Here is a 24723-nt window from a genome sequence, read left to right as displayed (position 1 = left end):
CACCGGGCGCCAAGAAGCCAAGCATGTTTCGGAAAATACGCACGCTGCAGGATTTGGCCCTTGCACGGGACGATGGGAGTGGAAGGAGGGAGGGGGAGCTGTGGAAGTGGTTGTCCGGGGGCCACCGAGAAAGGCAGCTCTGTGATGCTGGACGTTGCATTGTCTTTTATGAAGCGCTAGATGGATGAGGTGGTTTTCAAGGGACGGGACCGAAACGGGACCGAAGGACCGAAGGACCGAAGGAGACGGCATTGTTACTGTGCAAAACACCTAGGCAGATTGCTATTGAGTCAACCTTATGTTCAGGACGAATGCATGTGCAAGAGAGGGTCGCGGTCGTGTGCTGGCGACGATGCAAGGCGGCGGCGGTGGCGGCTGCGGCTGCGGCTGCGGCTGCGGCTGCGGCTTCGCATGATTGGCCAGAGCGTCATCCGCGGCTACCGTCTACCGCGCTTAGCCAACCTTTTCTGATGAAACAAACACCGTCAAAAATCACGCCAGCCACGCCGAACACGCCGAACACGCCGACCACGCCATCATCTGCCTGCCCTGCTGCGAGCATGGCTCCGCGGGGAAAAGGCAGACACGAGGCACACGAGGCACACGAGGCACACGAGGCACACGAGGCACACGAGGACAAGACACCGGAGCACTCACCCATTTCCTGCGTGGAGTAACGAACCCTCCCCTCCCCCCCCCCCCCCCCCCCCGGGGCCCGCCGCGAGTTGGCACCCCCGTCATGGACGGCTGGCGAAGCAGCACCGAGGGCCCGTGGCAGCCCGTGTCGGCGGCGATCCTGGCCGAAAGGGAAGTGGCCCGGAGGAACGAGCTGCGCCGGCGGGGGCTCTGCACGACCGGGTGCCCGGGGCTGGATGAGCAGGTCCTGCTGGGCGGGCTGGAGAGAGGGTCTGTGGTTGGGGTGAGCGCCGAGGAGGAGACGACGGGGTTATCGGTTGGTGGGCGTTTCGTTTCATTCTTGCTCTTTCGACTTTGTTGTTCCTTTTGCTTCCTTCTTTCTCTTTTCTGTGCTTTCTTCTTCCCCCTTTCTTCCCATTTCTTTACTTTTTTATTTTATTTTATTTTGTTTTATTTTATTTTCTTTTTCGGGTGTCGTCGAGCAGACAGACAGACTGACTGACTGACTCACTCGTGCGTGGCGCATCAGCTCAAGTGTGCTAACATACATCCTTCCATCTTCCCCAGCTGGGCCTCCAGATCCTCTCCCAGGAACTGTCCTCCCACGCAGCAAGCCACGTCCTCGTCGTGACCCCCCGCCCCGTCGGCCCGCTCCTCCACATGCTCCGAGACGCCGTCCGGGGCGTCCTGCATCGGCGGGGCCACCTAGCCCAGCCCGGCGGCGGGCAGCTCAAGCTCAAGACGTGCCTGGACAGGGCCACGCTCTCGTGCGCCTTTGACACGGACGGCCTGCGCGGCGTGCTGTCCGACCTGGACGCGACGGCGACGGCGACGGCGACGGCGACGGCGGGCTCGGAGACAGCAGCGGCAACGCCCGAGATCCAAGACAGCCAGGACGAGCAGGATGCGCCGCCGCCGCCGCCGCCGCGCCCGCCGCGCCCGCCGTCCCCGTCCGTCATCCTCATCACGCACCTGCCAGCCCTCCTGGGCGGCCTGTTCGCCCAGCGCCCCGGCCCGGCCGCCCTCGACGCGCTAGCCCTCCTCGGCGCGCGCCTGCGCTCCCTGGCGCGCCGTCTGCCGTCGCGCCCGCTCATCGTGCTGCTCAACTCCACCACCCTGGCCGACTGCGCGCCGGAGCCGCAGCCCCCGCGTCCCGGGGCGACGACGACGACGACGACGCCGCCGCCGCTCGACCCCTCGCTCCGCAGCATCTTCGACCCGCCCCCGCGCGGGCCGTCGGGCCTGTGTCGTCGCAGCAGGCCCTCGTTCGGGCTGGCGTTTGCCCAGCTCGTCGAGCTGCATGTCCTGGCGACGCGGGTTCCCAGGACGGCCGTCGACGCGCGGAGGAGCGCGCTGGCGCCCGGGGAGGCGGGCCCGCGGGCCGAGTACGTCACCGTCGTGGAGGTGCTGCTGGACGACATGGGCGTGTGGCAGGGCCGACGGGGCCCGCGGCCCAGCAGGGAGCAGAGGTGGGCGGCGGTGCGTCTTGACCGGGCCGGAGTCGTGGACGAATCGTGGGACTAGCTCGGCAGAAGCGTCATGCATGGCAGGCTGATTCACGCAGACTTGCGAAAACACGCGTCCGGGTCTGCAGGTCGCGCGGCGAGAGGACAAGCAGGGCGGGCCAGCGACGGGAACGCAACCGGAGGCATTCATGTCGACGACCCCGGACTGCTTTGCTTTCGTCTTTCTTGGTGGTAAAGAGAAAAAAAAAAAGATTGCCCTTCTAGAGCATGGATTATGCCTGGAATATATAGCCAAGTACGTACGTAGCTTTGCAAATTGTATACATGACTGGTGAAGAAGCGGGAGGAAAGGACAACGAGGAGAGAAGAAGAAGAAGAAGAAAAAACACAAAAAAGCACAAAATAACCGCTCAACCGATAAATGCCAAGCTCGCCTTGCAATTCAACACAGTCGCTGCATTTGTCTTTGCTTGCACAAAACAAAACAAGCCGGCCCTTGCAGCCCGTTCCTCGGGCCCTCTTCGTCCCAACCACCCCGTCCGTCTTCTTCTCGCGTCGAGGAAGCAAGGTGTCGATTTTTCTCATCCACCGCCCGTCGCTCGCTCGAGGGCAAAATGCTCGGTTTCGCTCTCCTGGCTTCGGCTGTCCAAGCAGGAGTGAAGGAGGGCCGGTGTTTTGCTCAAAAGTTATCGTCGGGAAAGCCTCCAGAGAACCAGCGAGTTGGCGACATCACGAAAGGCGGCAGACGCGAAAAATCAAGAAGGAGTCCACGCCCACGCCATCATTGCAGTGCAGCGCAAGCTCATATCGTCCTTTGGGAGAGAGCTCTTTGATGCTCTCCTTGCTTCCATCCAAGTCACGCCAAGCAGCGAGAGAGGAAAATCCGGCTTCGGAGAGGTCATCTCCAGGCACGCAACGGCCCCCCCTGACCCAGCAAAAGGGGGGTTTGCGCATGAGATGAGTGATTTCCCCACAAGAGTAAACGACCGGCGACATCCCAGAAACGTATCCTTGTCCTTTCAACAATGCAAAGTATAAAGGGCGCGGGGGTTGAAACCATTCGCCAAGCAATGGCTAGTGAAACAAGGTCCTTCTGCAAGGAGCCATGATTCCGTTCCCTGGTGATCGAGTGAAATGGAAAAAAAATGCGAGAAACAACCGTCTCCCGGAGCCGAGAGTTTCAAGGATTGCTGGGATGAGCTAAAGACGAGCCACCCAAAAGCTGCGAACGTCGGTCATTCTTCCAAAAATCAATGGCTTCGACCACATCCTCTCCTTTCTCATCTTCGTACGCAAACAGGATCTGGTCCAAAGTTAGCTTTGCCCTTTTTTTTATCCACGACTTCTTTACGGAAAGGAACCTGCCTCGTGAGTGCTGCTGTGAAGCATGCGAATGTTCTTGTGAGGTACTATATGTACGGCGCCGTTTTCAATGTTGCGTAGCTCGATAAAGTTTGGCTCAAACGCGAGAATCCATGGATAGCTGAGGGCAAAGTTCTGAGGCGTGCCCTCCCAGTCGATGCGCCATTCGGGTCGTGCTCGCCACCCGTTGCGGTTGACAAAAAACGAAAACTCCGAGTAGTTGAGCAGGAATTCGCCGTTCAGACGTTCGATGTGGATGGGCTTGACGTTTTCTTTGCGGGCGACAAAGTCCAGCGACGTGTCGGCCTGGTCCAGAAGCGACTGCGTCTCCAGGGTCTCGAGTGAGACGACTTCGAAGCCTCGGGCACATGCCACGCAGAGCTTGGACTTGAGGAAGTGCACCGAGGATGATTCCGTAGGTATGTAGAACTCTTTGAACGGCTTGAGCTCATCATGGCCACCTGCCATGAACTTGCCGAGGCCCTTTTGTTTCTTGCCCTTTGTCATGGCATCATTGGGTTCAAACACCTTGATCGTGGTCGACAAGGCAGACGACTTGACACAGCACACCAGGTGCCTTCCCAAGCAGATGCCAGTCTTGAAGAAGCTGCAGTGGTTTTGTATCTTCTTGGGTCTCTTCGTCATGGCGGGTTCGTCAGGATTGAGCGCAGTTACAGAGTAAGATTGCAATGTCTTGTTCGACAACACCAGCAGGAGTTGGTACTCCTCCAAAATGTCGATTTGCGTGACATTGGGAGTTTCCAGCACTCTTCTCGGAATCTGCTCCTTGTTCTTGCGATCAGAGAGATAAACGCCATTGTCCGTACCGTACAGGAGCTTGCGCCCGCCGTCTACGAACAACAGTTAGTGGGAAGAGTCTCCGTCGGCTACCCCTTTCCTAATCGAAAATTAGAACAAAAGAAAGTCGAGATTACGTACCGAAAGGCGTGACGCAGTTGATCTGGTTGGTCCCCCCAAAAAAGTTGCTCGAGATAATAGTGGTGTTGAAAAAGTCTGCACGAGCGCGAAGGCGCTGTTGAGCATTGTCAATAAACTCCAACCATTTCTTGCGAGCCGCCTGGTTGGAACCGTAAAGCGTCAACTCGTAGCCCGCTTTGCCCAGATGGCGGAACGTTATGGGCCATCCTTCTCCCTTCTTGGCGTCGGCATTGTTGGCCCTTATTGACGGAATTAGACTAGACGATGAACGCTTGATTCCTTGTCCGGGAATGACCTCGTCCATTTCACGGATGGCCAGCAGTTCCAGGGGAATGGGTCGTCGGTAAGCCTTGATTTCCTCGTTCTTGCCATTTTGCTTGACACGCACGAGCAGAACAGCATGGTCGAAAAGAAAGGCCGTGATTTCCGCCGGATCAGTCGGAGACTTCTTGAACTGGCTTTTAAACACCAGCTCGCGTCCGTCCTCGGCGAGTCTCAGGTCGACTCTTTCGTTGGGCCTGAACCGCAGTTGCTCGTGCAGCCGTCGCAGGTTGAATCTGTTCTCCGCCTTTCCGGACTCGGCATTCACTCTCCCAAGAAGGTCTCGAATCATGGTCAGGACTTTGGGGATATCCTCCTTGTCCGGGTTGCCATCCTCCGTGTACTTGAGCACGTTCTCCAGCAACAACGGGTATCGGGCCAAGCGGGTGGTTGGCTTGGTGAGGTAGCCGTTCAGTTCGAGTTTTCTGGATTCCTTGCGACGCTCTATCTCATCCACAAACTTGCCAAAGAATGGGTTGACAGAACGCTCATTCTCAAACTCGAATTTGCCTTCCAACTGTCTGGAGCCGTACCAGATGAATGGCTCAAACTGCGGCACGTACTCCAGGAAAACGTCGCCGATGTTTTGCACAATAGGTTCCTTTTGTTGTCGGCCCGTGAGAGAGGAAGCAAACCGCGAGCTGACGGTGTGGATGCTGGGATGGTCGACAATGTTGCTAAAAATGTTCTTGACAACCTTGTCCCTGCGTTGCAGCGGTATGGGCGACGCCTTTGATCGCAGGGGCAGAATCCAAAAGTCGCGCAGGTACTCAAGATCCTTGACAAAGTCTCTTTCAGTGTAGCAGATTTCCGAGATGACCTCTTGCCGTTTCTTCTCGCGTTCACCAACAGCATCAGCCACTTCCTTTGGCACCGAGTTGATCCAAAGCTTCTGCTCATCTGTTTGATCTGCTTCATCATCGTTCACGTTGGTAGCCACGTCTTTTCTTAGGCCGGGGTTGATTTTCAGGTTCAACCTAGAAACCTGTTCTAACCGTCGAGGACAGGCAATTGAATAGCACAGCTGATCCCTCGTGCAGGTCGGCGAGTAGCATTCCGACAACAGGACGAAGACACCATTGACTGCCGGCTTTTCTTCCGGATCTTCCATCAAGCTTTCTCTGAATTGGTACATCTCGGCCTGCGAATCCCGCAATCTGTGCTCGTAGGTGACATCGTGAAAGAACTTTTGAGCATCTAATGCGCGACCCAGCAACAAGGCCAAGTTCCGATCCGTTGTTCTGATAATGTACGACAAGACGTCCACAGCCTCGGACCCGCTAAAGGCGTTTTTGTAAGTGAGTTCGTTCTTGGTTCGGTCTCCAGTGATGATTTTCCGTCGAAAGCATTCGGCAACCCTAGACAGCAAGGCAGGGTAAACGAGCGGTGGCCGGATTTTGGTCGCCGTGTGCGGCCGCTCGCTTTCAATGGATTTGCTTCTAGAAGGCCGGCCGGTAAGCGTGGAAGCGTCCGAGTCGGACGGCGATATCGTAGAGGCAGCGGTCGAGGCCATGGACATTGTTCTGACATGTTCGGGAAAACCAGTCGAGGACACCATGCTGGCGGTGCGAGTCTGGGTTCCGGGCGCTGTTTGATAGACCCCATTGGGCGAGAAACCATTGGATGATACGGCGGCCTCGTTGGGGGCTCGTCGATTGGGGATGACCCGGCCACTCATTGTTTGATGAGAATCCCGATCCGTGGGATAGTAGGAGCCCGTCATTGACATGGAACGATCGTCGTGATGCCTTTCGGGAACGACTCTGCCTTGCGCGGTTGTCCTCGCCGAGCTGTGATTGGAATAGGCGGCTTGGCGGAACTGGTTTGCGGGAGACTGGTGGAATGAAGTCGGTGGTTGGTGGTACGGTTGCTGTCGAGAGGTGGAAGCAAGGGACTGCGAACGATAAGGGTCGCTGTTGAGCGCAGGTCTTGGCCCGCCTTGGTAGATGGGCTGGGGTCCGTATCGTGCTCCTGCAGCTAGCGGTGGTGGTCCTCGCAACTCCATCCGAGGAGGATGAGGATGGGCACCGCCTGGCCCTTGGTACGGTCGTCTTGGCTGGTTCTGCTGCATGTGGTGGGCGTGGCGGGAGACTTGATGCTCTGCAGAGGCGGACCGCGGCCCTGGGACGTGGCCGCCGCCGGCGTTTGGGTCGTAGTGCCGAGGTCTCTGTGCCATCGGGTCTCGCTCGCCGTGATAGGCTTGCTGCGGCCGTGGCGGGGGCTGACGTTGCATACCCGGCACCATGGGGGAGGACATTGTCTGTGTCCTACCTTGATCCATCATTGGGGGGGCATTGGAGGAAGACATGGTCTGAGATCGGCCCGGGGGGGGAGCGGCCCCAAAGATGTTGGAGAAGGCGGTGTCTCGTTGATAGTTGTTCGGGTCGGGGTAGCCTCGGGGAGGCGGACGTTGCTGGGCCGGAGGATCATATTGGTAATCCGCCATAATGAAACTCCCTGTGTTTGAAGCCAATCCGTCAACAAGGGTGCATATTCCAGGAGGAACCTCAGGATCGGGGGCTAGGAAGGGGGAAAGGTGGGGGGAAGTGCCAGGCAGAGGAAGCATCGCCGTTGAGCAGAAGCAGTGGCCAGAAGCAGGGCTCAGGAGGAAACTGAAGGGTTGGTGCGGTAGATTTAGGGATAGGGTGAAGCTCACCTTTGCGCAGCTTTCAAGAACGGACAGCAGTGAAGAGCCGGTCAAGATTGCTATGCGTAGCAGAGTGACCACGAACTGGGGGTTTCGCCCTTCTCTACGTCCTTGGACAGAGAGTAGAGAAAGGCGTGGGATCCCAATGTCGCCGTCAGTCGAGGGGACGTTGAAGGCCAAGTTGGGACGCCGGTGGCTTTGAGGTGCGCAGGAGACTTGTGCCTCCTCGCACAAGATAGCAGCCGTGCCGAATGAAGGGGGGGGGGGGGGGGGGGGGGGGGGACGTGCGGACTAGCAGCAGGGAACAGAGAATGAATGAATGAATGCTGTCGTCTGCGACTCTGCGGTCCCTTCAGGCCCCTTTGCCCGGTCTGTTCATTACCTTGGGTTGGGGGGATGAAAAAACTGAAGTCGCCGGGTGCAAAGGACCAGCCAGACTTGAGCAGCGGAGCTGGCTCACAGCACGGAGCGGGTAGCTGGCAGCTGGTAGCTGATAGCAGGGCTTGGCAGTGCCAGGCTTGAACCCGTGGCGTGGTCGCAGTCGCAGTCGCGGTTGCGGATGCGGATGCAGGATGCGGATGCGGATGCGGATGCGGATGCGGTTGTGCTGGTGGTGGTGGTGTTGGTGGTGGTGTTGGTGGTGTTGGTGGTGTTGGTGGTGTTGGTGGTGGTGGATGTGCTGGTGGATGCGGCGCTGGTGGTGCCAGGCTGGTGGTGGCGGTGGTGGATCCTGCTTGGGCGGTGGAGTTGCGAAGTGAATTCCAAATGGTTCGGGTTGCCGTTGCGTCCCCGTTGTTTTCTTGGAACTCCAGAGACCCGTTTGGTATGTACCAGCCTCGTCCCTAGGACTAGTAGTCCTGGCAGTTTGTTACCCACGGTATACTTGCAGGATAGAGCTGGTCTGGTACATCCATTGTTCATTGTTATCGTCCGTCAACCTTGCTCAGCTGGCTCCGCCACTTTCCGAAGGCTCAAATAATTGTATCAGTTGAGACTCGGCACCGAGTGCTTCCGTACGTCCGCAGGCTTTGCAAGCAGTTGACATTTATTTACTCCGTACCCTTGACAAATCCACTCCTTTAGCTAGCTTGAGTGCTTATGGAATGCATCGAAATGCAGAAGTGCGACTGTGGGCGGACCACTGTGCGTGCTCGACCAGCACAACCAGCCACAAGGGGGACTTATCCCGGCTCTGCTCTTATTATTGAACCTGCGGTCTTGTTGCGGCCGCGTGGACTTTCTGGTATGAGTCTGGTACGGTACGGTACGGTACGGTTCTCCGTAGTGCTACATACCTACCTACCTCTACCTACCTAAGGTACCTTCTTGTCACGGAGTGTTCCGTGAACATGATCAGAATTTTTCTAGGGGGTTTAGGGAGGGATGATGGGGCATTGGCAGAGAGAGGCCCATTGTCCCAGCCTATGTACGTACATACTATATTCGTTAGCCCAGCCTGCCAATCTTGGCCCGAGCCAGGCTGCTTGCTGGGCTGGGCCTTGGTTTGGCCCAATCCAATTCACACAGAGGACCCAAGCAAGGTATGTAACTCCGTCCGTACATACATGGCAGAATAACCAAGGGCAGGGAGAGAGGGTCCAAAGGGAAGGGAAACGAAACGGGAGGGCAAGCCGCATAAAGGATCAATTGATCTTTTCAAAGTTCGGCCAGGTTGTTCTGTCGCCTTGTCGCACGAGTTCGGTCGGACTCGACTTTTGCTGGCTGCATGTGCCATTGAATGTTGCTGGAGCCTGGAGCGTTAGAAAATTGGGAAAATGCCTGGCTTCAATTCAAGTCAATCCGTTTCTCCCCGCTTTTGCTGTGCTGCCCAATAAAACTGTTGGATGGCGCAGTATTGACTCCAGCGACTCCAAGCCTGGTGGGAGGTAAGTACCTACCTACCTACCTAGGTACCTAAGGTAGGAGGTAGTCGACGTGTCTGGTTACCTGCTGGCCACCGCGAGAATCGCACTCATCGCTTGATCACTTGACCTCGCCAGGAGCTGGAGAAGAATGCGCAAATTCTGCGGCCACCATAAATGTCTATTCTGACAACGTAACGTGACCCGGCGTCGACAAACCGCATTCCAAAGAATCTGCTGAGTCGCCCATTCCTCGCTGATGTTCCCGACTCCAGAGCCACGACTCGTGTTGGAACTGAATAAGACTTCCCAAGCTTCATCTGTTCCCTGGGAAGGTCCCACTCCGCAGGTACTTAGGTACTTTTCTACCTCTTGCTGGGTGACAGCGCTCATCACGTGCACTGTCACGCCCCGTGACCAGGCCCAGTGGGTCTTTGCCGGGTGGCAGCCAGCTGGGAAAGCTTCAATGTTCCGTTCCCATTGCAACAAGGCGAAGCGAGCGACGACAGACTCCTGGACGAGGAGCCTCTCCTCGTTGACCCTTAAACCAACGCTACCGAGAAAGCAGCGCACAGCTTGCCCTCCGTCATGGAGTCAGACTACGCCCCCAAGTTTGCTCCCTTCATTGGGATGGTGAGTAGCAATCGTCTTGCGCCTTCTCTGGCCCCGGCATCTTCGAGTTCAACCCACCATACTTACGCATTCTTGTAGGCTGGTATTGCCGCCGCCATGATCTTTGGATGTAAGATGCGCTGGCCAAGCCGAGCGCAGACACCTGACCCAAGTACTGACTCGACCTCGAATGCGTAGCCATCGGAGCTGCCTACGGCACCGCCAAATCCGGTATTGGAATCGCCGGCGTGGGAACCTTTCGCCCTGATCTTATCATGAAGGTTTGGATGGCCCGCTTTTGCTGTGTCACCAACGGATGAGTTTCTTGCTTTGTTAACTAGCGTCCGTCTTTTCGGCAGTGCCTCATCCCTGTGGTCATGTCTGGTATCATTGCCGTCTATTCTCTCGTCATATCTGTCCTCATCGCACAGGACCTCGCAGCACCGTCTGCCTCTCAGAAATACGCTCTGTTCTCGTTCGTGCAGCTCCAGACACTCGAAACGAACGAACGCGTTACACTTGTTCTGACTCTCCCTTTCGTGCAGTGGATTCATGCATCTCGCATGTGGTCTTGCGGTCGGCATGACAGGTCTAGCGGCTGGGTATTGCATCGGTGTTGTGGGTGATAAGGGAGTGCGCGCGTACATGGAGCAGTCCAGAATATTTGTCGGCATGGTCCTGATTCTCATTTTCGGAGAAGTTTTGGGCCTCTATGGGTAGGTCGGCTGCGTCTCCTCCAGTTTTTCTTGGGTGTTTTATGCGCTGCCAACCAGGCTAACAAACATCTCTTGCAGGCTAATTGTTGCGCTGCTTCTCAATTCTCGAAGCAAGGGCTGAATACGAATCAGCCATTATTGGCCCAAGGCGCAGAGACAACATGGCAAAGTCGCATAGGGACAACGGAAGCAGATTTTCTTAGTAGCCGCATGTAATATGGCGTTTTGGTAACTATGTTTCGTCCTGCTCGACAAGTCGGGTAGGAACGCAAAGTTTTGTACTCAATTGACTAGGACAGGGTTTCTCTTGTTTGAACTTCACAATGGACTGATGCCGCCACGTTTGTTTCGCTCCAGAAAACCTGCACATGGTGTCGTCGATAATGCCCAGAAAAAAGAAAAAGAAAATGACAAGTCAAAATTTTGAGCACAAAGGCTATAGAAGATGGTTGAGAATCCCCGCCTCATAGAAGCCTTTGTCATTTAGTCATTTCAAAAGTGGTCATATGACCGAATACGGAGTATTCGGTGACACATGCGGCTGCAGCTGATGAAAGCTCCAGATGCATGCAAAGCGGGGGAAACCATCAACTACTCAATTTAGATAAGTGCGCCTGGGGATGCGTTGTGATCCATAGTTGACTCCATTAGCTAGGAGAAGAAACGAAGGAGCTCCATCCAGTGGAGCGGTGATGTAAGTGAACGACCCATCATCCATCAGTCGTCCGGGCGCTCGCGCCACCTCTGTCGTATCTTTCATGTTGGCAGCAGCCGACCGCCGATGCGTCGAAGCAGCTTCTTACGCTGATGGTGCTCAGCCTCGCGACGAAAACGAGTCCAGCTCCTCTCACGCTCGTCCCAGCTACGCATCTGGGCTGGAGAAGACGGTCAGTGGCCCATTTGCGGTCTTTTTGCGGTGAATTTTGGTCTCTGGTGGGGGGAAAAAAAAAAAGAAAAGAAAAGTGTCTACCGACCTAATAACCAGTCCCATTGCCTGTCTTCTCGGACCAAGATGTCGTCCCCTTCGCGAAGCAGCCTCTCTTGACGGGCTTGAGCGGCGGCCACTTCACCGACAAGGAAGGGATCTTCCAAGGGTCGCATCTCCGTGTCATCATCCGGTTGCTCGGATGCCCTCTCAGTAGCGTTCGGACGCGCCATGGGCTCTGGAGATGCAGCGTATCTGCCGGATGTGATGCGCCTCTCAGCAACGTTGCGGTAGTGGCGAGCCGCAGGGCCGTTATTGGCAGACCACGTCGGCAGGTGGAAGTTGTGTATGGACATGGTGTTCGGAGAAGCGACCGGAGGCAACGGAGGGAGCCCGACAGAGTGATGCAGGGCTGTGGACGATCTCTGGCGGCCAGGGGCGAACAATGGAGGAGAAGCGCTCGACACCAGAGTGGCAGTCCTCGGAGGCGGGGGACTGTACGGCGGAATCACCTCGTTCTGGTTATAGGGAAGGGTGTGGTAGGACGGTACGTCGGACACTACGTCGTCGAAAATTTAGCACAGTCAGCTTCAATCAGCTGCGCTTGTGGAATCTCACCGTATGAAGGAGCAGCAGATCGAATCGAGGACGTTTCAAAATCCTCAGCACTATACCGCGGTGCTGAAGCGGGACCGGTCATGATGAGCAACTGGAGACCTGTTGAATCCGGAAGGACGATGAAAAACACGGCGACAAAAAGCAGGCAATCATGGATTTTTGAAGCTTTCCGAGGGAAAGTGATAGGACCGACCGACGGGAAAAGGACAATTTGGACCGTAAAATTGAGCAATGCCAAGAGCGATAACGTCCAACCTGGAAGTACCGCACGTGGTGCCAACCTGCAAGTATCACCATTCAGGTTGATTTGCAGCACAACCTCGGGAGACCAGTTTGCCGAATACGACGAACTGCTTTTGATTTATTTCGAGTCCCTCGGATCAAACGAACGATTGCCTCTTGAACGATGCAGGCGTGGTTGGTGCACGTGAGGTGTTGGAAACTCGTTGATCCCTAGGAAAATGACGCCCCGAATTTCGTGTAGACGAAACGAGAGAGGGGGACACTGGATATATAGGTTTGAGACCGATGTGCTTCTGTATATCATGATCAATAAGGACTGCCGTGGGCGAGGAAACAGAAGTTACGGCGCACTTACGTATGGATGGATGGAAACTCGAAAAGCACGATGCGTGATCACTGATCAACTGTGATGTGTCGGATGTCGTCGATCCCTCTGGCCTTTGATCAGGCCATGGCGGGGTAAACATCGTTACAACTTTACGTTACGGTGGCCCGCCTCAGCCACTGGGGGCCGGCCCTCTTTTGGCCGGGGATTGGCGTGGGGGGCGAGAGGAAATGGGGGTGGGAAGCCGTTGGGGGGCCTGGGGGCTTCTAGATTAGGTAGGTAGGTAGGTGCCTGCCTAAGGTAGGTACCTACATGTACCTAGGTACTTGGTGGATGCGCGCTGGAAAGGGCGCCACATTACTCCGTAGGTATTTTGCTTTCCCATCTGCTGGCTGGGCTGCTGGGGCGCTGGGGCGCCGGGGCTTACTGGGTTGGGTTATACGAGCCGTCCGAGTTTGTGCGTGGGGAAGAAGCTGCGTGGCGTTAACGCTGGCATGAATTTGCTTGGCGGGTTGGCCACGGATTTGCGGAGTGGAACTGGGTATTTCACCACTGGTGGCTGGGTGGGTGCTTGAAGGTCGCGGAAGAGGGCAAGTATTGACGTTGATGCTACTCCGTACATCGTACCTCATGTCCGATTTCCGGCCAGATCATCGAGCGCTTCTGAACAGATTCCAAGACAGATCGGAAAGCCTGACAGATCTTATGTAAGGTATATACCTAAGGTAGGTACCTAGGTACGAGCTGGGAACTTTCGCCAGAATTCCGGGTGGCGTTGCGTAGTGAGGTACCTGCTAGGTATCTAGTAGGTACCTAAGGTACTTGTAAAAGATACCCCAGTACCTGATGCAGTACGTGAGCGGGCGTCGTGCCATTCTGAAAAGTGGGAAAGTCGCGTCTCGCTAATTCTAAACGTGTTTTCGGAAATCACAAAACTTTACAAACGCACGCCCCTTGAGCGCAAAGCAAAGAGCGAACACGCTGTCGCACTTTATCAATTTAGCCCGCGTCTGGGCGGGGAAAGTGAAAAAAAAAGGAGAATCGAAATTACACTTGCAGTAGCTTCGGAAATACCTCACCACTCGTTCCCCCGGCAATGTCTGTACGCGTCGGTGACTCGCCAGAAGACGCCCTGTCAACAGGGGCTTCGACCTCAGCGTCACCCTCACCGTCTCCATCACTTGCCGCAAGAAATGGATTGGCGATGCGGCAAAAGCTTGAAGCTAGGAGTGCGTCCGGAGCCAAGCGGAAACGGGCGGACACGGTCGCATCCGAGCCTTCAACCCATCGGCGCAGGACACTAGACCCCGGTAACGGAGACGAGAACGAAGAGAACGATTCCCTCAATGTCTACGACCCGGATCAACCCGTGGAGGAGCGTCGGGCTATTCAAAGAGGATTCAGAGATCTTCTCAAAAACGTCACGGAGTGTTCAGAGGAGCTCTTGCAGAGCGATTCTCGTGCCTTACACGAGACCATCTTAAAGGCCAATGAGCTATCCAAGCAGGTGAAACAGACTACAGAGGCAACAATCGACTCACGTCTGCTCGTCAGCACAACCGATCTGTCGTATCGAAAGACTCTGCGCCTTGCTCAAGGCAGCCTGTCACAAGGAGTGGACGTCGACGAGTTCATCTCCAAGGCCATCACGTACATGCGACATGGCAGCGGCATCAGTGATGATAATGCCCTCGAACTTTCCAGCACCCAGCGGCATCGGAGAGCTGTTTCCCGGCGCGGAGGGAACGGGGGTGACGATGACGACGACGACGACGACGACGACGATGAGGATGTAGGCGACGAAGGTGACATGATGAATTGGCCGCACCTGGGTCGCTTCGCCTGCTTACCGCATATCCGCCGACCAGCCCTTCCTGGCTTCCTCCTAGGGCCCTTGTCGGTTGAGAAAAAAGCGCGCAAGATAGCAAAACGAAGCGCGCCTTTTCGACCCAACGCCTTGATAGAGATTCGTCCCGAGGTGCTCAACGTTGAGGACATGGCAAAGAAGGAGAATGACCTGACTTCTATATGCACCAAGATATTGCAGCGCTTGCACGAGATTCAAGCGGAGACGCAAGAAACGGTGGCAGACATGATCGAGGATGATATGGTCGACGAAGAAAAGACGCGAATCATGCACCAACATGGGCTTCGAAGCACTGGAGGGATAGACTTGATGCGATTTGTAGTAAACCCTCGGTCGTTCGGACAGACGGTGGAAAACATGTTTTATGTCAGTTTCCTCATACGAGATGGACGAGTCGAGATAGAGTTGGACGAATTTGATCTGCCTGCTCTCGGTACGTTGATTCCGCCCGAGGTAGAGCTAACGCTTGAGGTACTGACGGATGGCTTTGCTCGCAGCTCCTGTCGATCGGGAACCTGCGGACGACAGAACCCAGCGTCATGGTGCATCCAAGCACCAAGCAATTCTGTCCATGGACGAACAAACCTGGCGCGAGATCATCACAGTATTCAACATTTCGGAGCCCATGATTGCACATCGCCGAGAAGCGAACCATTCTGGCCCAGGAGCGCGGAGTTGGTACGGTTAATGAGCCCTAGTATGACACCGCAGTGGACATGGATGACCGTGGATAATGTGAATGCTATGATTTTGGCACAACAGCCGTCTACGTATCATGCAGCGAACATGGCCGAACCCTGACGGTCCCTTTGTTTATTCGTTGTGCCATGGGAAGTGGACTGCTTCTGAGCAGACATGATCTAGTCGCATGCTTTCGTCACTTCGCAGCAGATAGCGCTCGCACCAAGACATGGTGCTGAGGAACATTGTTGCATGACGAGCAAACGCGGAGAAAAGCAGTTTGCAGTCTGCCGAAGAGGACCAGTGACTGCACGCCCTTTTACTGGGCCCATGAGTCGTCGTCGTATTGCAGCTCGACGGAGCTGCGAAATTTGCTCGAGGCGTTTGAACCCAATGATCGGAGGCTGGTCTGAAACGCACTCAATTTTTCTTCTCTCCCTGCCTCTGTCGGTGAGAGTTGACTGAATGCATACGATGCCATGGCTGGGATTTGTTGTGAAACGGGCAAGGCCCCCGAGCAATCCCAAAAAAGACCGATGGCTCCAAAGCCCCGAAATCTAGACCAGCATTGAAGGACTCCTCGACGAGGCAGGCGGATGTCCAACATTGTTGAGCGTTTGCCCTCGCAGTTGGCGTCGACAAATGCCTGCGCGTCGCGGCTGCCCATACCCTGTTCCGGACGAGACTTGGCCCCCTGGCGACTTGATAGACACAATTGCCGGCCGTTATGAAAGGAGCCCAGGTCGGGATTGAGGCCCGACGAACGCTATTTTTCAAACATGGACAAAGGCGATCAGCTTTGCATATGAGATTTTACTCGCCATCATCGTGGGGGCGCCGGAGCCGATGCGAGGCAGATCACTCGGTATCCAAACCATGAGCGGATTCACGGGCTTGGGACGAGCCATGCAGGCGGGCATGGCGAAACTATATTTGGCAGAAGATCGATTCGGGGGCCGTTTTGGGGGGCACAACTCAGCAGATGAAGAGTCTCTTGCGAAACATCATCTGCAAAACCTCGAACGTGCTTGCACCGTGCCCTCTGGCTTCTTCACGCTGCTGCAGTCACTGTCAAGATGGACTGCCTACGAACGATAGGGGGCAGTTCAAGTCTGCGCTGAGAGACGAAGAGTCATACTCGGGATACCACTTTGAAGCCGAAGCAGCCAGAGCGAGGCAGCCCCAGACCCCATGCAACCAGCTGGCCAGTGCAGCGACGCACGTGGTTTTTGTGCGGATTTCTGTGTCGAACTGGCTCTCGTGCCTGGCAGAGAGGGACTTCTGGGGCCTGGCACGAGATGGAGAGAAGAATGCAAAAAACGCTGTGCGGAAAGCTTGTGGGTGGACGTGTCTGGTGGTGTGTCCAGTTGATGCATGAAGCAAGAATCAACCATTGACGGCTGCGATCCTTCATTTCCTGCTGACAGCGTGGCACTTTGTCAAAGAATAGAATAATAGAATAAAAGAGGCGACACAACGGTATATAACGTTTATTGATGGGCTTGCTTGGGAAACAACTGGCCTACAACAGACACACACACACGTGCGTGAGCAGGCACAGAAAAAGGAGGAAATCATGCACACCAAGCCTCACAATGGTGGCGAAGACGCCGAAGCTCCTTAAGCGCTTTGCAGAGTCATTACAAGAGACGTCAGCCGGTCAATCTTTTGTTCGAGCTCGGCAAGCTGCCCCTCCACGCCTGTGGGATCTTCCAGCTCGTCATCCTCCCGTCTTCTGTTTTCGCACTTTAGCAAGGTGGACTCCTGCGACAGCGGCACGGTGTGTCTGCTGTAGCCGGACGACGGCCTCGCATACGAAAGAGGTGGTCTGGACCGTTTCGACACCCTGGGGCCTCGGAAGCCGGCAAACTCGTCGTCGTCATCTTGCGACTTGCGGCGGATGAGCTCGTACAGCTTGATTGCGCCGACGATGGGTACATGAGTGGCTCGGAGCAGGACGATTCGCCCGGCGCGGAACTTGCCCACTCGGGGGAAGAGGAAGCGGAGCGGGCGGAACATGATGAGAGCAATCAGGTTGAAGGGAGGGTAGAAGTGCGTCAGCCGGTTGCTCGTCGAGGCTTCCAGCACGTAGACGCTGTACACGTAGAGGTACTCCTCTCGGGCTTGCGTGATGACGCGCGAGAAGCTGTTGGAAAGCATACCGGTCAAGGAGCCTTGCAGGAGGATGGATGTTAGCGTGATGAAGATGATCATGAGCGGCGGGCCGAAAAAGGGATCAATCTGGTCCATAATGTCAAACCCGACATAGCTGGACCCGAAGAAGATCTTGGTCAGGATGCCCGTCATGCGCCCAAACGTAAAGACGTCTCGACCAATGAGGGAAAACGTGGTGAGGAAGCCAAAGTAGACGATGACGACGAGCACCATGAACTTGACAAAGTCTTTGCCCATCTCCTTCAAACAGGGAATCAAGGTTCCCCAGTAAGGACTCAGGCTGAGGATGGAGCATATCCTCGGCATCATGAAAAGGGCCTCGAGAGACAAGACGTTGAAGGCCAGCTCGTTCATGGCGCTATTGCGCTTCACCAGTCCAACCACTCCTGTGACGAAAGCTACAGTTAGCAGGCAATGAAACCTTCCGTTACAGGGCCCCATTCCATTGGGTTTGGGATGCTGTGAAGAGGGGGGAGGGGGGTTTCCGGCTTACGCAGAGCAGCAAAAGTGAAGCCGATCAAGATCATAATCATGTCGAATACGTTCCAGATGTCTGTAGCGTAGAAAACGGAGCCAGCGTCAATCCATTCGCTGAGTTCGTCGTAGAAGAATGCCGCGATCCAGACGAAGAGGAATATTTCGGTAACGGTGATGCGGGTGTCGTTGCGGGTGATGAGAACCGAGTAGTACAGACAGAGAAAGGCGACAAAGAAGATGACCTCCCAAGCCTTGACGTACTTGGGCACGCGCAAGCGCGAAAAGGGGTCTGATGTGCGGGGGTTGTAGTAGCGAGGTTTCTTCACAGAGTCGACCGAGAGCGTGTCCCAAAACACGACATCGCCGTTCCAGATGCCCGTGATGATCTTTTGGACGACGTGCTGGCTGAGGAAGCGTTTTGCGTTTGCTATGGCCGCAATCTCCAGGGCGTTTAGACTCTTGAATGCCGCGGTTGGATCTGCGTCCTCGGCCGTCTCATCGCTGAGGTGGGTCAGCCGGGACAGCGAGCTGAGCATCTTGGTCCTCTCGGATATGCTCCCGACAGCCAAGCCTCTGGGCTGGCCGTCGGCGGATGCTGGGCCAAAGAGAAGTGGCGAGGTTTCACCAGCCTCCTGGTCACGGGATCGCCGCGACGTCTCCTCGTCTTGTTGGGGGTCGGCTGGAATTTCGTACAGGCAGAATTCGACGGCCTGTCTCTCAGAGAGGCGTGTGAGGAAACGCCAGGCCGTGATCTCGCAAGCGTACGAACGGGTCTCGCTGATGCTCAGGTGCTCATTGGCAGCAGCATAATGCCACTTGAGCACTCTTTTTTCCAAGCGTCAGCATGCGTCTTGGCAGGGAGAGAGAGAGAGACGGGGTGAGTGGTAGCTTTGGTAGGAAGAAGCTTACAAAAGGGCGTTGACAATGGCGGGATGCGCGCAATTCTCGCTCAGATGATCAACAAGAACACGAATGCAGTTTCCTGCCTCGGTTGTCCTCAACTGTTCAAAGGTGCTGGGCAGCTCAATGACATCTGTGAAGTAGCTGCATTTGGATTGCCGACAAGGCCGAGAATGCCGTCAATGCTGTCGGTCAGTTTGGGAGTTTTGCTCAGGTGTCTTTGGCCAAGGACAAGGGCGCACGCACAGCGAAAGCTTCTTGACGACTTGGCGGAATGAGTCGCCTTGTTCAACGTCTGGCATATCAAAGTCATATCTAGCGGACATGGGGCTCAGGTCCCTCACGCCAGACTGTGGCCGCAGCCTTAAGCGGATCGGCATTGCCAGTCACGAGCAAGCGGCAGATTTGGTGATGCTGCCGAAGATGCTGCCAGAGATGCTGCCAGGGACGCTGCCGTTGGTGATGGGTTGATTGAGGCCGTTTTGCGTCGATGCCGTTGCCTACAACGGCACATACAGTATCGATAGTTGATGGCTGCAATTAGTACTCTGCACTGTGCAGTAGTTCCTCTGTGCCCTGCACTTTTCCCAAGTATCAATAGGGTAATAGGGCGCCCCGCTTTACCAACGTGGGCCTGTGCGTCCATTTCATTCATTTACTTGGCCCACATCGATGGATCGATGTCATGCTTTTATCAGTGCGACTGAGATGTCCAATCACGGAGCGATATCAATTGAAGCGATCAATGCTTTTGCGGTCATAACGCTCGCGTGAATCATGGAATGTGGCATGTGGCTTTGAAATGGGCATGCAGAGAAAAAAAGGGGGAAAAAAGAATGGAAGACCTACTCGTCTCGCGACTTGTCGCCGTGAGAAACGGGTGACTGTGACTGTGACTGACTGATTGTTTGGCTGGCTTTGTCAGGAACTGGGTTCGGGTTGTCGAGGTGCGGCTGGCGGGGATAACCCGACCATGGGTACACAGTACGTACCAGCCCCATGGCACCCCCTGCTGCCCTGCCTCGGCGCAACGGTGTGCATCACCCCATGCATCGACGGGTCTGCCACTAACTTGCGTACATCTGGATTCTGAGTTGATACTCGGTAAACGACTATCACATGTAACACCTCAGAGCATCTGACGCGACCCAATCTACTTTTCCAGGCGCGCGCGAGCTGGTTTTGCGCTGCTCGCACAGTGCATGTCGCATTTGGCCACGGCCCACTGCCACTGCTGAGCTGGTGTGTCACTGGCGCTGCTGTTCTTGGCGCAGTGCGGCCCGCGGACAAAGCGAGGGCCGCTTCGTAGTGCCGTCATGGGACGAATCATAAACACCATACCACACCATCTACGCACATGGGTGTTTCCCGGGGTAAAAAAAAAAAAAAAAAAAAAAAGAAAAGAAAAAGACAAATGGAATCCATGATAGGAGCGACTTGCTGACACGGGCATGACAACAATTCAGCCGAGACAGAAAGAAACAGAGCTGGAAGGGTGCAAATCAAACAACCACCGCAAAAACAAGGTTGCTATGTATTGATGGCCTGAACACCGTTCAGCGTTCACCCGGGTAACCAGCAGCTAGCTGCGGAGTACTCCATAGATACTCCACAGTTACTTCCGAACTACTCCCATTCGGGCACCAGACCAGCCGGACGAAGCGCAGCCAAGGCTCGCAGAGTCGCACGCAGGCATCGCAACGAGTACGGAGTACGGAGTACCCTGCCCATCAATCTACCTTAGGTAGGTATTCCCATCGTGTTCCTCTGGTCTTGCTCGACCAACCAACAGCTAACAACAGGCTTTGTTTACTGCTGCTCAGAGTTGGGAGTTGGCCAGTAATTACCAGACCAGACCAGACTGACTGAGGGCATGTGCTGTCTGTGACAAGGTCCCTGCCAAGTACACATGCAGTCATGGGTCTGGTGGCTCCAGCCAGTCGATGATGCGCCGCCACGCTGCATCGTCGCCTTTGGCTTCGAACCAAGTGCTCCGTTATCTGTTTGGTGATCTCTGCCCACCTGCATCCCTCTCTCCTTCCTCCTTCCTCCCCCTCCTCCTCCTCGTTGCCCTTCGCAGCTTCTTCACCTTCAGCCAGGTGTTTTGTTCTTGATTTTCTGAACCATCCCCCCCCCCACCAACTTGTTTCATGCATCTGCGCCAACAATGATTGTTTTCCCACATCGCATATATTTTCTCGTTGGATACTTGGCCATCCATCCCGCCCCGGTGTAGTCATTCATCCCGCGCGCGCGACGTCCTTTATATTCTCCGCCAGGCGGAAAGCATCCACAATGAGAACGATCCCAGATCACTGCTGCACGCTGCTGCCCTCGCCCGCAGCAATGGCCGCCTTTCTGCTGCTTTCCACGTCTGCGACCATGACAGCTGCGCATGTGCTTCCCCGACCGACCGACCCTGTCGACGCCCTTTCGCCTGGCGTCTCCTCGTGGCCACCCGCGCCCACCGTTGCCTTCCAGTGGCCAAACGAGCTGGAGCTTCGGCGCCGACAAGCTGGCACGATTTGTGGTTACATAGGAGGTGATCCCAATCTTCCAGCTACATGTTTGCCGGGCTCCCATTGTGCCGTCGACATCGAGCATGGAGCTATAGGCTGTTGTCCGGACGGTGGTTCCTGTAAGGATGGAATCTTCACAGGATGCGTCGATCGAAACAGCGGCCCACAGACCGTCGCCGACCCTTATATTTTTACTTGCCGCGGCGGCAACGTATGCTACAAGAACGTCTTTGAAGGGGGTTATTCTCAATATGGCTGTGGTTCTGCGTCCGACCTGGCCACCACAGTAGCATTATCCGCCTCCGGAAAACCCCCTTTGGCTTTGACACCCATCTCCGTCGATTTGACGGCAACACCAACTCCTCTGCCAAGACCATCATCGCTGGGTTTGGAAACAACCGCGACTTCTTCGGGTTCTGGTGCGCCCAGTAGTGAGGGCTCGGACTCGGAGACACCAGCAGCTTCTAGTCAAGGCCCGAAGCCGTCCTCGACTGGTAGTGGTGATGCTGCTCCCAGCAGCGACGGAAGTAAATCGAGGAATTCCGGCGCAATTGTAGGAGGCATTGTTGGTGGGGTGGCCTTCCTTTTCGCACTTGCAGCTCTTTTCTTCGTTTTGCGGAAGCGAAAATGGAGCAATGACAGGCGTAGCTCCAAAGATTCAGTAGATCCCCACCATCCACGGTAAGTGTGTCATTCTGCCCATGTTTTCACGACAGGTATGAAGTCGGCTGGTGACTAATGTAGCCTCTAGCTTGCTAGTTCCGGGCAATCCTCACTTCGAACCATATGCTTCCCGTCAGGAAGTTTCCGAGGCCGGCATCAGACATAGCAATCAGTTAAATGCCGAGCGTCGCAGCTCCGATGATGTCTGTGCTGAATTCCGCCCAATCGGTACATCCTCCCCGCATCCTCACCACCTAGACACCGAGGAGGAGGTACCGTCCAGAGACGGGCATCAAAGCGGAGAATCTGACCGCGTCCCGTTAACCAGAGGACTAGATGAATTTTCGCGCGGGTTGAACCCGGCACTGGAACCAATAGACGATGACCCAGATGCGGAGAATCACAGCCCGCAAGCATACCCGGGACCTCGCAGAGGAGGGCAAGGAGGCGTACTGTGGCATCAGAACCGAAGGAGAAGCCGCAACTTGGTGTAGATGGTCAATCTTGTAAGGGTCCGCTTCCAGCGGAGGGATGGTTTATTGGTCAGCCACCGAGAAACGCTGATAACCACTAATCGTGTACAGTGTACAGCTTGGGTGTATTGAGGAGACATGACAGACTCTTCGTTCTATTCCTTTTTTTTCTGAACGCTTTCTCTTCCTGGTCTTTGGCGTGCAGCACAGGCGTTATTGGCTGGATAAAACAGGCGCGAGCTAAGCTAGCAGCAATGACTTCTCGTCCTATAGATCAATGAAGGGGCGAAAAAGAATCGTGTAGGTGAATTATCTTTTTCTTTTTTGGTGGATGCAACATCATGGCAGGCAGAGAGGTGAGCTTTTTGTCGAGATTCGACTGGTGCTTCAAATTCAGCGCAGCGCTGCCATGACAGCGACAGTACTGCGGAACTGTCGATGAGTGCCATCACTCTGCAGGATACCTTAGAGTATGTTAAAAAAAATAGCAAACTCTTTCTTTCCCGTTGTGCACAGGCTCTATCTACCCAACATCTTCCAGATGGGAGACGTGTCGAGACCGTTTCTGAACCACTGACCGTTGAATCCGGGGAATAAACGGCATGGTCGTGAATTCATACCTTGCCAAAGAGGTTGGCGGCAGGTGGCGGCTGCGCTCTTGTTCCTGTTCCTTTCACAGGAGAGAAAGAGCTCAGCCAGCTGGCGGCTCGTCTAGGAACCAGAGCTTCAGGCTGGATTCGTCAAGCACTCGGCATCCCTGCGAGCGTCCGGGCACAGCCATCGAAGGGTCAACACTCTGGTCAACACCAGCATGTTCCCAGCCCCCAGAGCATGTTGCCACCACCGAGCCGCTGCCATGCAGGATGGTGGAACAGACGGGAGAACTGTGGGGCTTCCAGCTCCATGATGGTGGTGTTTCTGCAGCAGTCAAGCCAACCTTTTCCCAGACCAAAACCGCCCCGTCCTCGGAGCCTGCCCATACTTCAAAGCCATCATGACATCCATTGAAAACATCACCATGAAGCCTCTGCTGCGTGCCGGCGGTTCGGCCGGTCAACACACTCAACAGTTTTCCTGATCCCCGGATGTCATAGACCAATACAGCGTCGGCATGACGTTCGTTGACGACAAGATATCTCCCACACGGACTCCACAGGACCTGCACGATACCTTGGCCATGAGACCCGGAGCACGATCCGGGGATATCTGCCTGGGCTATCTTCCAGTTTGCCACGGCCCCATCCGAGCGGTGGAGATCGTACAAGCCCATCCAACGCGTCCATGTGCCGGCGGCAAGAAGGCTGCTCCCGTTGGAATCGGGAGGAGAAACAGCCAGAGCTGAAACAGTCCCCTTCATGCCTATGCCATGACCTTTGGATACATGTCGTCTGGATGGAATAGTGGGCACTGTTAGGACGGGTCCGTCCGAGCCATGTCTTGATACGTCGAAATAATCCAGCCGATTGGCGGAACCGCATATGAAATGCGTGCCAGGATACTGCCACACCAGCGATGAAGGGGTAAGGTATTGCTCGGTTTCGTGCTTGATCAACTTGTACTGGCCAATGGGCGCAGGAGCGTGGGCTCCGGGAAATGCGTGATATAGGTGCAAGGGGTGGTCACGACAGGCGACCAGGAATGCCTGGGTTGAGGCAGCTTCAAGAGAGAAGAATGGAGCAGGCGCTACGACCTGGGTGGGTTCGGGGAGCCTTGTGACGGCTCGTGGCTCCAACTGCTGCGGACAGGTAGATGTCTGCAGCAGATCTGCAGGAACAACAAAGGACGACACGGAATTGTCAGAGGAGGCAACTAGAATGGTAGTGCCGTCGGCTGTCCATTGCGCGGATGAGTAAAAGACGCGCGAGGGGGTCGGCTGCGTCGTGTCAACGGTTGCCAGCGAGCCTGAAGATGATGTGGATGACGTGGGCGCATGCTGCGCGAGAAGCTGCATCCCCGGCGGATGGATTCCCTCCTCAAGGGGCTCGCCACATGGCAGAGCACGGCTTGACTCTTGATCTTGATCCATGACGCACGCACGCATTCAGCAAAGCACGAGCAACACTGTTGCGTGCGTACGAATAGACAGACCCCTTGCTTGGAAGAGAAGCGGTGATGGGAAAGTAAAACACCTCCAAAACGTCACAGTCACGTCAGAGTGCCGCCATGGTGGGGTTCGACGGAAAAGCGAGATAAGCTGGTAGGTAGCTCTCTGTGAAGAGCACTGGGCGAATGGGAAAAGCGTGGGGTTGAGAAAGATGCATTCGAGCTCGTGACCTGCGACCTGGTGATGATGTTG

The 24723-nt window shown here is 55.4% G+C and overlaps 8 protein-coding genes across 8 annotated transcripts; 4 read left to right on the top strand and 4 right to left on the bottom strand.

Annotated features, from left to right (window-relative positions):
- Positions 1-739: 739 nt before the first annotated feature.
- Positions 740-2160, top strand: UV8b_04166 (uncharacterized protein; the record flags this gene model as incomplete). Its single annotated transcript, XM_043141664.1, has 2 exons — positions 740-952; positions 1204-2160. 2 exons carry the CDS (start codon positions 740-742, stop codon positions 2158-2160), a joined length of 1170 nt encoding a protein of 389 aa, XP_042997598.1.
- A 1122-nt stretch (positions 2161-3282) lies between these two features.
- Positions 3283-7170, bottom strand: UV8b_04165 (uncharacterized protein; the record flags this gene model as incomplete). The annotated part of the gene is made up of 3 exons (XM_043141663.1): positions 3283-3405; positions 3468-4315; positions 4404-7170. The coding sequence occupies 3 exons, from the start codon at positions 7168-7170 to the stop codon at positions 3283-3285; spliced, it is 3738 nt and encodes a 1245-aa protein (XP_042997597.1).
- Positions 7171-9821: 2651 nt separating this feature from the next.
- Positions 9822-10682, top strand: UV8b_04164 (uncharacterized protein; the record flags this gene model as incomplete). Its single annotated transcript, XM_043141662.1, has 6 exons — positions 9822-9866; positions 9945-9975; positions 10044-10126; positions 10205-10320; positions 10391-10561; positions 10640-10682. 6 exons carry the CDS (start codon positions 9822-9824, stop codon positions 10680-10682), a joined length of 489 nt encoding a protein of 162 aa, XP_042997596.1.
- A 635-nt stretch (positions 10683-11317) lies between these two features.
- UV8b_04163 (uncharacterized protein) lies at positions 11318-12186 on the bottom strand (the record flags this gene model as incomplete). Its single annotated transcript, XM_043141661.1, has 3 exons — positions 11318-11436; positions 11536-12045; positions 12105-12186. 3 exons carry the CDS (start codon positions 12184-12186, stop codon positions 11318-11320), a joined length of 711 nt encoding a protein of 236 aa, XP_042997595.1.
- Positions 12187-13768: 1582 nt separating this feature from the next.
- Positions 13769-15227, top strand: UV8b_04162 (uncharacterized protein; the record flags this gene model as incomplete). The annotated part of the gene is made up of 2 exons (XM_043141660.1): positions 13769-14972; positions 15037-15227. The coding sequence occupies 2 exons, from the start codon at positions 13769-13771 to the stop codon at positions 15225-15227; spliced, it is 1395 nt and encodes a 464-aa protein (XP_042997594.1).
- Positions 15228-16840: 1613 nt separating this feature from the next.
- UV8b_04161 (uncharacterized protein) lies at positions 16841-19152 on the bottom strand (the record flags this gene model as incomplete). The annotated part of the gene is made up of 4 exons (XM_043141659.1): positions 16841-17781; positions 17889-18697; positions 18782-18916; positions 19019-19152. 4 exons carry the CDS (start codon positions 19150-19152, stop codon positions 16841-16843), a joined length of 2019 nt encoding a protein of 672 aa, XP_042997593.1.
- A 1915-nt stretch (positions 19153-21067) lies between these two features.
- Positions 21068-22448, top strand: UV8b_04160 (uncharacterized protein; the record flags this gene model as incomplete). The annotated part of the gene is made up of 2 exons (XM_043141658.1): positions 21068-21972; positions 22043-22448. The coding sequence occupies 2 exons, from the start codon at positions 21068-21070 to the stop codon at positions 22446-22448; spliced, it is 1311 nt and encodes a 436-aa protein (XP_042997592.1).
- Positions 22449-23118: 670 nt separating this feature from the next.
- On the bottom strand, positions 23119-24378 carry UV8b_04159 (uncharacterized protein; the record flags this gene model as incomplete). The annotated part of the gene is made up of 1 exon (XM_043141657.1): positions 23119-24378. The coding sequence occupies one exon, from the start codon at positions 24376-24378 to the stop codon at positions 23119-23121; it is 1260 nt and encodes a 419-aa protein (XP_042997591.1).
- Between the last annotated feature and the right edge of the window lie 345 nt (positions 24379-24723).

Source organism: Ustilaginoidea virens, chromosome 3 (assembly GCF_000687475.1).
Source record: "Ustilaginoidea virens chromosome 3, complete sequence".
Lineage (NCBI taxonomy): Eukaryota > Fungi > Ascomycota > Sordariomycetes > Hypocreales > Clavicipitaceae > Ustilaginoidea > Ustilaginoidea virens.
This window is presented reverse-complemented; position numbering and strand designations above follow the sequence as displayed.